At 41.4% G+C, this 16,526-nt stretch overlaps 1 protein-coding gene across 3 annotated transcripts in view; it reads left to right on the forward strand.

Moving 5' to 3' along the window:
* The window catches only part of cdh4 (cadherin 4, type 1, R-cadherin (retinal)), a 211,068-nt gene that overhangs the window by 34,323 nt on the left and 160,219 nt on the right, over positions 1–16,526 (forward strand). The window contains exon 2 of one of the 3 annotated variants that reach the window (XM_042406119.1): positions 12,777–12,900. The exons of the other annotated variants lie outside the window; for them this stretch is intronic. Within the exon in view, the coding sequence (XP_042262053.1) occupies positions 12,837–12,900 (64 nt within the window). The 5' untranslated portion in view covers positions 12,777–12,836. The remainder of the gene's footprint in view (positions 1–12,776; positions 12,901–16,526) is intronic. 3 annotated transcript variants of the gene reach the window in all.

A 16,526-nucleotide genomic window follows, 5' to 3' on the forward strand; every position in this document is an offset into this window, starting at 1 on the left:
AAGATATACCACTCTCAATCTGTATGGTAAATATATGAATATGAGTACAGCCTGCAGCTGGTTAGCTTAGCTTAGCTTAGACTGCAAACAATGGGGAACAGCTAGCCTGGCTCTGATATCAAAATCTGCCTACCAGCAATTCTTGTGTATTCACACCAAACGTGGAGTGGATTTTTCGCGAGATGCGATTACATACAAAATCAATGCAAAGATTTGCGTCTTTTTGCAAATGACGTAAATGACGTGAATTTGCGTCATTCGCGTATTCACACAAGTTGAAAATATACAATTTGAGTGAAAAATCTGCACGTATCACGGGGCTTTACAGAGTGTTGTGTGTGGAGGATCGGAGGAATAGAGTGGCTGCATACCGACAGACAGCTGCTGAGCGCCGGGGAGCTCTGGAGAAATAACATCCAGAGTCACACTGGATTCTGCTCTGATCTGGAGCCGTTTACCAAGGAGAGCTCAGAGTTTATTTTTTAAACTTTTGGGATTAAAAAGTGGATTCATCTTCACTCTTGCTTCTCAGCCTGTCTGTAGCAGCGGTCCGTGGAGGTGCCGACCTCCACTGTCAGGTGTTCTAATGTAAATAGTCTCTTTTCGTCCATGTTGACTGCTGACTGGAGTGGAAATGTACTTGAATGTACTTCATGGATGTACAGAGAGAAGAGGGGAAAAAGAAGAGAGACTGGAGGGAAATAACAGAAAGAACTGGAGTTTCAGTCAGAAGCTGAACTGAACACAAACACACACACACACACACACACACACACACACACACACACACACACACACACATCCACTCCCAGACACAGTCGGTGCCTACCGTTGCTCGCCAGATTACGGCTAATGTACAGTAATGTATTCTGGCAGTTTGGGGCGAATAAACACAAATAATCTTCTTGTCAAACTCACGCGAGTGAAGCTATGTTTATGCTTGATGTAGTGTCCCCAGTGTGCCAAAAATGATGTCATTGCATCTTTCACATTATGTGTGAAGGCCCCGCAAGTTGTTGCAGTGCTTGGTTGTGCACCTCTGAACTTTTGTAACTAGGTGCGTGCTGCTGAGAGGGACTTCCCAATATAATAAAACAGAGACATTTTTATTCTTTTGTACATAGTTTTGTTTTTATTTTTTAATTTACATGTGTGCAAACAATACAAAAATGTGTGTTTTTAAATAAAAAATTTTGTATTTACAATGTTTGTGTGTGTGTGTGTGTGTGGCTTATTTCACAAACAAACAAAAAAACCCCATCACTATAGTGCACAAGACCTGTGCTATGGTGTCTCACAGGAGTATAAACAAGGCTTGGTGTGAACACGCCAGTTACTAAACCAAACAAAAAAATAGTTCTAATGTGTTAATTAGTTAACACAATTAGCTTAGAGGTGCTAGCAGATGAATTTTGTTACCTTTGAACAGAGCCAGGCTTTATGCTAAATGAAGCCTGCCAGCCAGCAGCAGGTGGTGAAAAGAAAATAAATGATGATAATGGTAATAATAACAATGATAATAATAATAAACATAATAATAATAATATATTTGATCAGAAATAAAAAGAATAAGTTGTAAGTACACATTATAATAATAATAATGGTGGATTGCCAGAGCAGTTTAGAGGGAAAGAGATTGAGAAGAGAGGAGAAAAAAAGTCAGAGAATTCTTGGTGTGGTCCCATACTACTTCCATTGACAGGTGTGTGACTGAAAACAGAACAAGTCATCTTTATAATCGGGGTAGTTAATTATTTGCCCTAATGCGAGCCATCAGACAGACACATTTACACATACTGTGCATCAGTATTCCCACTTGTCTCTATCTGCAAAACTAAAGTGCTAAAAGAGATCTGGCCGATGGGCATGACTACCTTTGACAGCCTGTCCCTCAGGGAGATGGGTTTACTAATTGTTGGTTTTTACTGGGTATTGTACACTCCATTTGGCAGTATTTATGGCATAGAAGACAGAGAGATAGCTACAGCTGGTGCTCACAGAGATGGGACAAGAAGGGTATGTGTCTCGGAAGATTGCACATAAGTGCTGTTTCAGGTGTTGCTGTGGAATTACAATGCAGGGACAGCAGGGGTTCATGTTGGAAAAGAGAGTCAAAAAATGATAGACAGAGCAGATGATCCAGTAATATGACAACTCCAGCATGCACAATACTAGTCATGGTCATTGCTGTGTATCATAGCTGAAGAGGTCTTATACCTAAAAGTCTATGGACTATGGATGGATTTTAATCTTGATGAGTACAGTATTATATTTAACGGTCAATGCTCATTAGAATTTGTTTTCCTGACTCACATGCCAGAAAAAAACAGACCCAGTGTTTCCTTTTCCTTGGAAATTTTTTGTTGAAGCTGCTTTTGCATTTGAGCCATATGGTTGAGCCCTGTTGCAAGCTGTTCAGCTGAATATGAATACAAAAGTTAGGTACCTAGAGACATCATTAAGGCTGAGGAGAGATGTTTTAAAGTTTCACTGGTTTTCAAGAGAACATACTTGTTGATTTTTGGTTGGACTGCAACAGTGGAGCCGGCCCTATAAACATGAAAGTCTGTGACTGACTGACTGAGTGATGAAATTACACCATGGGTTGGCTGAATCCCACCACTTCCTGTCCATTTTAAAATTAAAAGCCCTCATTTTAAATTAACAGTCCTCTTGTTCCATACATGGTCCAGCCATATACTAGGTTTTGACCTAGTCTTGTGTCATTATGAAATGCTCACAAATGCATTTGTGAACATTTATGGCACACACACATACACACACACACACACACACCAAAGAGCATCCCTGACAGTCTCGACACTGAGATCTGAAACCAATTTAATATCTGTCATGTCCCCATTAAAATCAGAGCGTTAATTACACCTTATAAAAAGCCTGTCATGTTTCATAATCCCACAAGCAGCAACAATTCAAACTCAATCAGCCGCTCAGATCTAGCATTGAATTAGCACACTGTCAATCTGTAATTGAATGGTTGTCCACGCCAGGCACAAGACTGCCAATTCAAACATGTTTATTATTCCCCATCTAGATCTGATATCCGACCTTGAAGCTTTCGAATCTCATTCTTTCTCCTGGCAGCTCGGTCTGAAGGAGGTAGCGAGCTGCCAGTGTGCCAGAGGACAAGTGCTGTTGAGATGCAGATCACGTTAGCCTGCCGTTGGCTGGCTGGCTGCTGAGAAGCGGACTAGTACTCACACATGTGACCTGGTTGTTTCTCCCTCAGTTCATCTGTTTGTTCTGCTTCCTGTTCTGCTTTGTTCTCTCCACCTACATGCAGCCATTTATTTCTTGTGTGTCTTCGTCATTTATAGACACATATCCCCCCCAGACCACCTTTGAAAAGGAGACTGAGAGAAAGAGAAAGAGTAAACATGTTCCCTCTAATGGTCCAACTTCTCTCTTTTTAAGAGAGGGAAATGGAAGAGGCTGCCCACCGCCAGGAAATTTAGTTATAGAACTCCTAAAATCTTCTTTTAAACTTGGAAAGTACAGAAACCTGAATCCAGTAGACTGTGTTAATAAAACAAAAAATGGAACCATATAAGTAGAAAAAAACAAGAGATGTTATTGCAGCACAATTTCTGCATGGTGTAGCATTTACAACTTTATAAAAAATATTTTATTGCATCTGATCAGTGATTAGGAAAGCAATCAAATTATTTGTTGCAATGTTTGCTGACCTGAGCCTGACACAATGGTTTCCCCTCACTGCGTTTGTAAAGCAGGCTCTGAGGCCGGAAGGGATGGACTGGGAAGGTCACTAAATGTGAAGTGCACACAGGCAGAAAAATGAAAAGAGAATCAGTTGGAGCACTAAGACTTATCACCTGGGTGTGACCTGCCTGTAGCCTCCCTGGCGGAGGCAGAATAGGTTATAGTTTAAGTGGCTGTCATGTTGATGTCTGTGGCGGACCAGGAGGTGGAGGAAGAGGAGGAGGAGACACAACACTGGTCCGCAAAATCAGCAAATCAAGCCTGACAGGAATCAAAATGTCACATATTGCTGTTGTGAGTGACATTTTTTTCTTCCTGTGTTTGGTGGATTTGCGTCATTGATGGTACACTTGCAGAAATTGTGACCTTTTAAATAAGCAGGTATGAGATTATATTATAGAATAATACAAGTGTATTAATCTACATCTACAGTGCATTATGAGGGCGGCTGTTTCTTTAAAGAAGTGAAAAGTTCTGCCACCAACTAATTTAACTTTTAAAATCAACTTTATTCATGAATTTTATTTTAAGGGTTAGGTGTTTTTATACATATATATATGTTTAGTTTTAGTTGAGACTGTCACTAGCATTGTAATTTATGATATTTTATAATGACTTGCAAATTAATTTACCCAATTCACTCTCACTGTTGAATTTATTCAAATATGAGACCAAATGACCGCTGACATTTTCTGCATTGCATGGGTGTCGGCTTTTTCAATACTTTATAAATGATAATTGTAATTAATGCAGGTGCAAAATAAGTGGGTTTTCCTAATAAGATTATAAATGTTGAGTGCAGGTTAAAATGTCAAGTATAATCAGAAGGGGGTAAAAATGTATAAGAAGTTAACCAAGTCATTATGTTTTTGGGGCAGTCCTGTGAATACAGATGAGAAACCTGTCGAGTTTTGTGTTTCTCATTCAGTTCAAAGAAAAACATGATCTGAGATGTCCAGGTAAAAATGTATGAGTTCGGGGAAGGTTATAAAGTCACATTAACAAGTTACTACAGTCAACTTAGACAAATAATACACAAATGGAGACAATTTCACAAAACAGTGACTCTGCCTCAAAGTCCTTCTTTAAAAATATCACAGATGCCAAATAAACTAGCAAAAGAATTAAGAAAAGAATATATTTGAGAGATCTCCAAGTCTTCACTGCTGCATGTGATGTCACTGATAAACAGAACACTGAATAGAAATGGCATTCATGCACGAGTAGCCAGGGAGAGCCTTTAATGTTGAAGAACACATTTGTCCCGAAAGTCTGCCTTAGAGCACCTGGACAAACCTGAACATTTGAGGCCTTCTCTTTGGAGAGTCCAAAATTTAAGTGAGTCGTTAGAGTAAAAAATGCCATTTTTGGAATAAATCCCACTCTAGTCACCTGCAGAATATCTTAATACCAACAGTCAGGCATGGTTGTGGGAGAGACATGACCTAAGGCTTTTTCTCTATGGAACTAAATACAGTCTGAAAGATACATGAGGACTCTAAAAGAAAATAATTGCTCATTGCTCTGATAAGAAAGGATGAATGTGTTCCAACAAGACAATGATCCTTAGTATTCAAGCAAGTCTACTAAAAAGGCTTAGGAAGGAGGCATTTAGTGTTTTGGATTAGCTAAGTAAAAGTCCTGACCTAAATCAAACTGAGATGCTGTGGCATTAGCGGACTGGTCATGCAAGAGAGCTCAAGGAGTTCAGCAAAGAGAGGTGGGCAAAAATCCCTGAAGGGAGATCCAAGAGACTGATCTGTGGCTAGGAGGCATTTACTTGAAGTGATTGATGATAAATGAGATGCCACATAGTGTTGGCAGGAGTATAGGCTGCATCAGGAGCTGTGTGTTCGGGTGAAACGCTTTGGTGGGTAGCTTTGGTTTTTACTCAACCTACACTACCTGGATGTCAGTGAATGTTGCATCAAATGCATAGGACATGAATTCTTCTCCAAGAGCTTCCAGCAAGTGAGAAAGATGGGCTCTCTGATGATGGTACACATGAATAGAGAAAGAGATTGCTCCAGTCTAGACAGAACTTCACCCAGAAATCTGAGTTGACCCTTCACCTCAGTATGCTTAGTGAGGCTTGTTGAACTCAAAACATTTTGATCAGTGTGATAAAAGACAGCAGATATGTGTTAAAGTGGAAGCCAAGTTTTCAAGAGCTTCAGAGAGCTATTGAAACTTTTAAGTGTTTCATATCTCCCCGTCACAATGTGCACATGGCATACAGAGGCTGAAAACCTTAACTTTATGAGGAGCACATTAACACCAGACCACCTGGTTGTTCTGCAGATTCACAAAAAACAGTGAAAAAGGCCTCATTGAAATTACAAACACAATAGCTGAATCTTAAAGAATTATTCAAGATTCATCCACACTGTAATGTCTCACTGACATTTTCAGAATAAAACAAGATTTCATTCTGTAGCTGCAATAGCCTGTTTATGGAAATGATACCAATAACGTGTGTAATGTAAGGCGTGTTTTATGTGTATTTGAAGAGGTTTAGATGCATCATACACATTCATTTGGCTTCATAAATGCTGGCTCACAATGGATGTGGGACCTGCAGTGGTGAGGCCATACATTGATCTTTTATTGTTTGGTTTTGTCAATAATCCTATAAAGTTCCAATTTAAGAAGCAATCTGAAATCAGTTACTGTAAATTCCCATGACTCTCCGAATATGGTACATAATGTAAAGCAGCCACTGAAGAGCAGAGACACAAACTTCTCCCAAAAAATGCTAAATATATTGCAATAAAGCTTAAATTCAAAACTGAGATTTTTGAGTGGCTCAAAATAAATCATGTATATAAATTATCATTGAAAAAAACATATATACAGCTTGCACCAAACACATGAAATAGCACTACCAATTTCCCAACAAAAGAAAATAAATCCAAATAAAGCTGCGTCAGCTGTGGGGTGGAGTGGAAAAGCTGAAACACCGGGAACAGGCTACTGGCAATTTACACATGCCCATGATACACACACACACACAGTCTTGTTCCCTTCGCTTCAGAGGACATTACATTGACTTACAGGATCCAAACCTATAACCCGTTACCATAACTTGCCCCCTACCCTGACCTTAACCTAACCTGAACTTTAACTTATCCTTAAAGGACCAGTGTGTAAGATTAAGTGGCATCTAGCAGAGAGGACCTGGCAGAAATGGAATATAATATTCATAAGTGTGTTTTCATTAGTGTATAATCACCTGAAAATAAGAATCATTTTCGTGTTTTCGTTACCTTGGAATGAGCCCTTTATATCTACATAGAGAGTGAGTCCTCTTCCTCAGATCCCACCATGCTGCACTGCCATGTTTCTACAGTAGTCCAGAATGGACAAACCAAACACTGGCTCTAGAGAGGGCCTTTCACGTTTTTCATGAATTTCATGGCCACCACAGGTTCTCTTACATGCTTGGAGGGGGAGGGGAGGGGTATTCATTCAGTTGCAATCTGCAACCTCACTGCTAGATGGCAGTAAATCTAACACACTGGTCCTTTAAACCATGTCTTCACTCTAAAATTTCATGATTAAGTAATGAGGACTGATTCCCCACAATGTGACTGGGTCCCCACAACCTGAGTAATAAAATTGCACACACACACACACACACACAAACACACAACGATGACGAGGGATACCCGCAATACCTGCCAAGTACTTGCAGCACAATGCTATACAGATCACAGACAATAAAACTATTGTATGCAACAAAAACATACTGCTCATTTTCAGGATATGTAGTAAAATATCATATTTGCCATTAGATTTAGTCCTGCGAGATTCCACAACCGCCATCCTGCAGCTTCCTCATAAAGGTAATCACAGTAGCTGTTCACAGTTGGACCTCCAGCTCGATACCGGATGCAAACTTCAACAGTGTTTCATAGCTTATAGCACTGACAGAAATTTAAGGCTACCAACCTCCTAAATAAATTGTGAAGCCACAGTGATCAGTAGATCCAAAAGGGAGAATGCTGACATGGCTTTTGCAGCACCGGGGAAACTGACAAGCAACCAGCATATGTGTCTGTTCTTTCCTGACTGCTTATGTAAGAGGAGAAGCTGTAAACATGGAAGTGGGAGTAGCTGAGTCTCATGTGTGCATGCACTTTTATCACCCTTATGACCGTTATAATTTAAGGTTCAGGGTACAACCACCACCTGTAGGCAAACACTCAAGCACTGGCTGTGTGTTTGACGGTATTTGTTCTTAAAAGTAAAACACAGGTCTGGGATGACTTGACATAAAAGCAAAGGTGAGTGACATAGTTAACACTTCTAATGAGCGGCTGATTTTTCCGTGATGTTATGCAAAACGCTGCAAAGGTGAACGTGTGAAGTGCCCCAGGTTATGGTGTTAATTGTGGTTAAAAAATCACCAACTGAATATCTGTGAATTTCTGTTTTAATTGGTTTCTTAGAATTATCACACTGTTCCATTTTCTGGTAGTTGAAGGAGTTTATTCACTTGAGTACATTTATGAGAAAGATCTATTCACATTCTTCTTCTTTATTCACATTCATTAAGCTCTTCCGACTTAACCATAACACTGTTTTGAATCAGTGCTTGCAAATACTACCTGAACAAACCATTTACAAATATAGAATGTATATTGTAATCATGTTCAGCTCAGTCTGCTTCTTTTTATAGTTTCGTGTTTGTTTAAACAGGGAATTTCACATTGCAGTCATAGATGGGGCTTTAGGTAGGCTACTGTGTGAAGACATTTGGTGCAAAAGATGCTTCTTCCATCTTGCGTACCACAACATTTATAATTGAGGCATGGTTTAATTTTAGTGCATGTTTAGTATGTGAAGTTTTTCTTCAAGTAGTTGAACGGCTTCTCATATAACCCTACCTGCTGAAGCCTTTGCACCCTTAAGAGTGTTTAGACGGAGGGGTTCTGAGACATAATCAGAGATCAGAGCCATGAGGAATTAGACTGTGATTTTTACATACAGTATGCATATATGCAATCATGTCTCTAGGCCTGCCTGAGGCTTTACATGGTCATTTATCTCTCTGGTGTACAGCTGAATTCAAATGAAAGACCAGGCGCCAACCTCCAACCTCAACCTGAAGACATAACACATACACGCACGCACACACACACACACACACGCACACAATCAGCACTCGGCACCTCTCTCCCCTCTGTCAGTAGGTTGTTTTTTTTTTTTTTTCTTTCTGCTGTTGCCCATTCACTCATGGATGAAATGAAGTATCCTGTGCTGTGTGGATGGATACCTGCCCAAGTTAAACTCAGCCTGACAGCTTCTAATGCCCTGGTCAGTGTAATAAATGAGGTATTGGGAGATAGTGAAAGCTTCCCCTCCTACTACTCCCCATGGATTTGGCCTCTCGTTTCAGTTATGTGATGAGAGCAGAGTATACCCGATGTAGCAAACAAAGTTCTTTGACTGTAGTAATAGAGTATATTTGGTATTATCACAATTTCGATGATAAGATGATAAGATTCTTTTTTTTTCATTTTAAAAAAAATGTGCAGAGCCTGTGTATTATACATGCAGTAAAGTGGCTGAATGCTCCAAACAGCTTATTGGCTTTGGTGTGATGTCAGATGGCTATTTGTGACTTGATTGATCGTGATGGATTACTTGAGGGGTGGCCAGTGGAAATTTAAGTGTTCGGAGGGGAGCTGAGAACACGGGCAACAGAGCAGATCATTGAGGCAATCGACCGAAAGCTCTGTGGTCAATTTAAATGTGTGAAGCTTAATATGGAGACAAAAGGTTTTTTGGGTTATTCAGCCCTGTTCCTAACACTGCTCTCCGCCTGTTCTGCATCAGCCGGTATCCATATCAGGCCTCTAGGCACTCACTTCCTCCCTTCCCTCCTAGGAGAGCTCTGTAGTAGCATGTTTAGCAGTGCTCACATGAACAACGGCACTGTTGCGTCTGTCTTGCTAGAAGGAGCATCTCAACGATTCACACTGATTGTTCCTAAATTGCCCGGCTGGGAGAATCACCTCTTCTGTTTGATGCTTTGAAGTGCCTCTGATTCCGCTGGGACAAGCATCTCTGACTCTCACAGATTTTTCATTTTTCAAACCCCCACACACACAATCCCCCCCCCCCCCCCCCACCTTTGATTTTTGGGGTGAGAGAATGAGAGTGTGGTGCTAGAATATTGGCTGTGCAGCTCAAGAAAAACAAAGCACAGCAGAGAGGAGCAGTGCAGAGGAGTCTGCATTCTGAGGCGTCATCCATCTTAGGCTGAATTCATCACAGTCCGCTGAAGTCATTTTGCTGAGGGGGAAAAAATGTTGGCTATCTCTGTGTGCTCTTTCCAAAATATTGTTAGGACCCCCCCCCCCCCCCCCCAACCCCCCCTTCTCCTCCTTGCCTCTTTTCCATCACACCACATGTTCATAATATTTGTGCCATTCACATCTCAGAGCTGGAGCTACTGCACTGTAGTGGAGGATGAATTATTCTGTTCTGTTCCAGTTACTCGACAAAGGCTCAATTACCCCATCCAACATGTAAATTATTGTCTGAACAACCCCATAAAAAGCTATGACCACTTAAACTGTGGAAACTGCTTTTACATCCCCTGAATGATTTTGTGTTCCAGCAGAAATTCTCCCTCATCCAGTGAAGTTTCTGTTGTGGCTCAGTAAAACTATTTGTGCTGTGAAATTATGACCTGAATGAATGTTTGATTAGAGGTAAAACACTGGATGTCAGTTTTAAATATGTCTCAGTAAACCACACACTATGATAAGGCAGTGATAATAATACATACAATCTGTTTATTTCACTACACAGAGAGAGATGTGTGAACATCTGGTTTTCATCTTTTTCTAATTCTTACTGTGTTGAGTGTTAACAGTCTTCATGGTTAATTTTTAACATTTTAGATAAAACGTAAGACATCTGCCCAAAATATGTTCAGAGAGAGAGAAAGATCACAGAGAAACAGACATTTGTCACTTGCTGCAAACTATGGTATTTGCAGATGCGTAATGATAATTGGCACACACAAATTAATTTGTCACATTCACCTGTCACAGCGTCTCATGCTGTTCAGTCACAGGAAGTCTCAGTGAAAGACTCAGACAGCTTCAAACGGCTTTTCCGGCACCGGCTTTTTCCATCTGTACTTTATGATTCAACTGCAGCATGGTTGCAAAGTTATGTGTATGCTGTGCAGTTTGAGTGTCCAGACAGTTGTGGTGATAAATGTATGTATCATCAGAGCTGTGAGTGTGACAGGTCTGCCATTACCTGAGAGTGATAGCTTAAATGGAGCACCCATAATTACTGGCCTGTCAACCAGGCAGCCCCACTGCCTATACCATATCCACCAGCTTTAATTGAAAAACATCAGCAGATTGGCATGCTGCATTAAACCTCTGCAATGATGTCTGTAAAGCTCTTTCTTGGAAATACAATATACTCTGTTTACCTCTCTTTCAGCAGGGGGACACAGTGACAGTAACAGGTTTGGTTGGTAAATGGATTTAATAAACAGATAGGTCTCTAAAATTAAAATCTGCAAATGCATTTGCTGGCGCAAACTCAGGGTGCATGGGTGTGACCAGTAATTATTGCAATTTCGGTGTCCAGAGGCACAAGTGCAATCCTGGCGCTGAGTGGAACAAGGTGGAGAAAAGGCTGGAGCAGGAGGAATAGATTATGAACAGAAGGGGCACTGTATCAGCAGCATTATTTAAGGCCACCTTGTCAAGCGGCATTTAATGATCGCCAATTACATCAGCTCCTCTCATCCCTTTTAAAAGAAATAGACAGTTTAATGGGTTGAATGTCCATGGTAGTTTCTCCATGGTTGTATTAAGTGAAATGGTGACTGTATCCCATAACAAGTATTGCAAATAAAACAGTGTGTTGTTTTGGGGAATTTGCTGAAACAACTGATGCTGTCGTTCTCCTTGGGAGGACAGTCTCATGTACCAAGATGGCGCCCCATTCATTCCAATGAAAGTTGCTCATCAGACACATAATGCCAAAAAGGATGCGCTGAGCGAAACTCGGGAGAGACTCAGCAGCCACACATTTCTCCTTTCTCTGTTTAGTGTCGTCAGGTTAGGCTAACCCACTGTTGCTAACTTTTAAGACTTGCCACTCTGCCGCTCACTTGCTCTCACTGGCTCAACCACACACTTGCTACGCACACACATTACGCACTGCCCTATTCCTTAAAGGAACTACACTACCAAGAGTTTCCCAGGCAACGACACAGAGGTTGACTCACTTTTCGGAACAGCCTGCACAGAGAGGCCCCTAAACGCAATTGATTTCTGAATGAATGAATAATGGAGTTATTTTTGGCATTAAAAAAAATGTAGTTGTCTTGGCGATGCACCAGGCCTGTACAATTATAGGGGAAACACTGGAATATGTACAGCATTAATGTTTGACATCTAGGCTCTGACCTTGTCACTCCCCACAAGGAAACATTGACCTCACACAGCAGGGAGTGGGAAGTGACAATACTAACTTTCCCCTTCAGGGAGGATAGACTCAGAGCCTACAGGTGGATGCTGGGGTTGAGGTGAGGCTTTGAAACGCTATATAAATGGCAGTGGCGGTAGCAGGCATAGCAGCAAGCAAGCATATGAGGGGTGTGGCAGCAGGCACGCAGCAAAATGTGTGCAGAGCACTGATGACTTAAGTAACCGCCATGATTATTAGAGTGTGTCAGATATATGTTACAATGAGGGGAGTATGGCGTGTGAGTGGCGCGGCAGCTCGAGTTGGGCTGCCTAAACTAGCTCGCAGGTGTCACTTCAACTAAGAGAATGTCTCTTTGTTGTGAGGTGTTGTTGTACTGTAGCCAGTCTGACATGTCTGTGTGTGTGACTGTGATTAGCACGACATCCACGCACATGCATGTCTCTTGTTTGACCTTTTGGCCTACCTTTGAACCCATTATCTCTGACAACACAGAGGCATGTACAATCTTCCGGGGTCTGCTTATCACCTGCCACTCCTTACCTGTCACCTTGTCTCACATTCAGGCCGTCCCCAGCGCTCCCGTTGACCCTTCCCCTGTGAACGAGACAGAGACCTTTTGAAGGATGTCCCCGTCTAATCCCACCACCTCACTCTGCATTGACGGCCCGTGTTTATCAGCCAGCGCAGGTTAGGCTGGAGGAGACTCTGCATGAGGGAGAAATAAATAGACAGGAAAAATCAATATGAGCTGCATCAATGGGTCCTCACACTTTAAGAAACAGGTTTATTCAGCACAATATCTCACCAGATTGTGTGTAGTTGTTAAAATCATGCCAAGATTAGTCATCAGTGAGGTCGATCAGAAGGGTTTAATGTAGGCAGTTCTCCATGATGTGCTGTGCTGTGTAATGACAAGCACGGTGTCTTATGTGAATAGGACAATGAATACTAAGCCCACTATATCTGCAAAATTCAGCGGATGTCATCAAGGTGGAAAGACATTGATACAACTTCTTAAAATTACTGTAAGTCAGCACTGCAAATACAGAAGTCAAAAGGACACTTCTAACCAACTCACTTGTTTTGCAAGTCTTTTCTCTCTCTCCTCTCTCATGATGCTGAGTTTCGGAGTTTGACTCTCTGGGGAACATCCTGGTGTAGTCCTCTGGGTTTTGCTGACAAGACAGAATCAGGCTGTCAGTGATGTAAAGCTGCCAGTGTTTATGTATGGCTCTCAAGGCTGCCTTGCCAGGATAAGCCAAGTTGCTGCATCTACATGATGAGCTATCAGATATTTAAGGCTTTTGGATTTCACTACTGATAAAAAGTCAGCAATTTTCCATGTTACCATCAACCCTGTCAAGCTTTATGGCTTAACGTATTGGCCAATATCCCACCACGAGGCAGTGTAGAATTATAATAAATGTTTTTTTTAAACAGCAGTTAGGCTAATCGGATGTAAAATAGCTGTGTGACATGGTGATTTGTGATTTGACAGAGTAATCTCCTAGCTGTTACTGACATGTTGAGAAGAGAGGAGCGATCATAAACAGCCAGGATGGGGGTAGTGTGCTTCTTCAATAAAAATTTCAAGAAATACTCAGAGTTGAGGAGCCCCCCCTCTGGGATTGTGTCTTTATGTGGCCATCGGATTTGTTTAAAGCACCATCTGTATTGATCAGATAAAATAGCCTCTATTCAAAAGGGATTGGGTTTGAATACCGTCTTTTTTAAAGCTTTTGTTGGGCTTGTGCAGGTTTAGCGTTCACAGTGCAGATAGTTACAGTTGTTTTCCTCTAAGCTTCTATGTTCTGCCTCAATCTTTTGTTGTTCCTCTGCAAATATGTGGAGGTGTAGTTTTGCAGCAATAGCTCGCTACCATTTTCTTGCCTGGGCCTGTCTGACATTCACTCTTAAGAAATGTATTAGCTTGGTAATCGTTTGTCACAATTTTCAGTTTGTGTTGTTGTATTCATTGATTACGTCTTTTTTCTTTCGTAGATCAAAGATACACAACTAAGTCTTAACATTTGAAGCTGACAAAAAAATGGAGGTTGTGTTAGGCTATGTCTGGCTTACTGTGTGTGAAATAATTGGATTCAGTAAACACATAGGATGACATGGCACCTTTGGCTTCTCCCGTCAATATGAGAGTTAGGATGATGTTTAACAGCAAATCTTAAGTGAGTTAAGCAATAAATTTCTTCCTGAGCAGGGTCAGTGTGATTTTTCAGTGTAAAGATGGTGTGTTAAGTGCTACATATGTGTTTTAAGATGCTGTTGTGAGGGAGCCCATCTAAATGGATGATCCAAATAAATGGGCCTGGCCTGGCTTTCTTTTCTAAGGCTTTTCTGATGAATAGCAAGCTTGGTTATTCTCTCAGCGTGAGGCTCTAATAAGCCCAGGGACCCAGTCAAGGCCCAAAAGAGAAGCTTGATTTAAACCAATCTAAAGGAGTAGGGAGCATGATTTACGATGTAGGACTGACTGCAGTGCTGCTCCTCTCCTGCAGACCCCCCTCTGTAGCCAATCACAGCCAAAACACTCAACACTTCCTACCCAGGCTGACTGCGGACCCTATGTGGTACCGCTGCTTGCACTGTTGTCACCGGTTCTAATCTATTTGATTGATTATGAGCCTAATCCCTGCATTATTCCCTGCATTTTGTGCTTTCATTACAAGGAGGAACTTAAAGGCTAAAGACACTTTTAACCATTTCCTGTGTTTTTGATGTTTCATTTCCTGTTCCACATCTTATATTTTATTACATTTTGGGAAATTATGAATACCTGTAAAGGTCAGATTTGGGTAAGTCATGCATGTGATTCACAGCCGTCATGCAGAGTGATGAATGTCGCAGGCCAGGGTTATACATCACTTTCTGCGATTCCAAGCTATGTTACATGTATTGAAGTAATGGAGCTGTCCTCATATGAAACATGCTCTGCTACTTCCCTCAGGGGGTTTTATTTCTATCAATGAAGCTAGCAACTACACTACTAGGCCCTGAAGGCATGGACCTTTGACAAAATGCAGATTGCAGAGCAGGAAGCAGGGAGACAAAAATCAAAAAAACACCCTTTCCTTGCAAACATTGCTGAATTTTTTCAAAGATACATCATGCCTGTATTTTACCATGTTGTCTTGTCACTCTGGCTTTCCACAGCGGTCATGCCCTTGAGGTGATGCCAGCATAAGTCTAAACCATACAACCACTGTAGAAAAGATGGCACAGTAGAGAAAAGGAGTCACAACCTCTGACTGTGCAGTGTGGACAGCATATGACTTTTGTTCACTCCAGAGCTGAGCTGTGTTGACACAAAATGACTTAGCCATTCTGGCAGACAGTGAGAAAAGCGGGAGAGTCAGTGTGTTATCAGGCCAACATAGGAAGTCACCCACTCAGAGTGATAACACAGAAAACACATTCACATCAGGCCAACATAGGAACTCACCCACTCAGAGTGATAACACAGAAAACACATTCACATCAGACAAACTGCCTCGTCCCTGGCCTCCCGCTATCTGCTCTCCTCCTCTCCTCTACTTCCTTTGAAAAAAAAAAAAAAAAAAAAGAAACAGTCAGAAAGTGACAAGTTTGGATTTGCGAGCCTGTGTGTCTGTGTTGGAATTAGGTTGGAAGAAATTCAAGTTCTGGAAGAGAAGAGAAAGTCCCTTTGTCTGGACAGATAAGGTTTGAGGGATGAAGAGGAGCCTTTTGTGAATTTGAACACCACCACAAACTGCTTGAGGAGATTTTTTTTTTTCCATTAACTTTCTAGCATAGTTAACATACAGAATGGTTCCCTCAGGTGAATACAAACCTCATACAAATATTGAATTTTGAAAAGCATCCACCTGTGAGCAGGCTACCTGGATGTGGTCATGGGTGTCTTTAACTCATTTTTAAATTAGGCCTCATGAGATTTATTTCTTCTATCCAAATATTACACATGCAACCTCCTACCTGATATCACCAGATGTCATTCTAATATTAGGACTAGCAAACTAAAGCACTTGGGCGGAGTTTAGAAGCGCTTCATCGCTCGCATTCAACAATGTCCAACTGCCAGCCTGCCTGTCATGCGGCGGTCTACCGACTCAATATCTGTAACAGTGGGGAGGCACTCAAACATGAAAGCAGCAGTATTAAAATGCTTCTTTAAAAAAATGGAACAAAGTCACTCAGCGTCTGATGTCTTAAGCGGATTGAGGGAAAATCCATCTGCCTTAATGTCAGCTCGGCTGTCTATGGAGTATAGTGAGCTAGGATGGTGATGTTAGTGAAGAGTGGACTCAAGCTGACAGCGA

This window comes from Thunnus maccoyii, chromosome 3 (assembly GCF_910596095.1).
Source record: "Thunnus maccoyii chromosome 3, fThuMac1.1, whole genome shotgun sequence".
NCBI lineage: Eukaryota > Metazoa > Chordata > Actinopteri > Scombriformes > Scombridae > Thunnus > Thunnus maccoyii.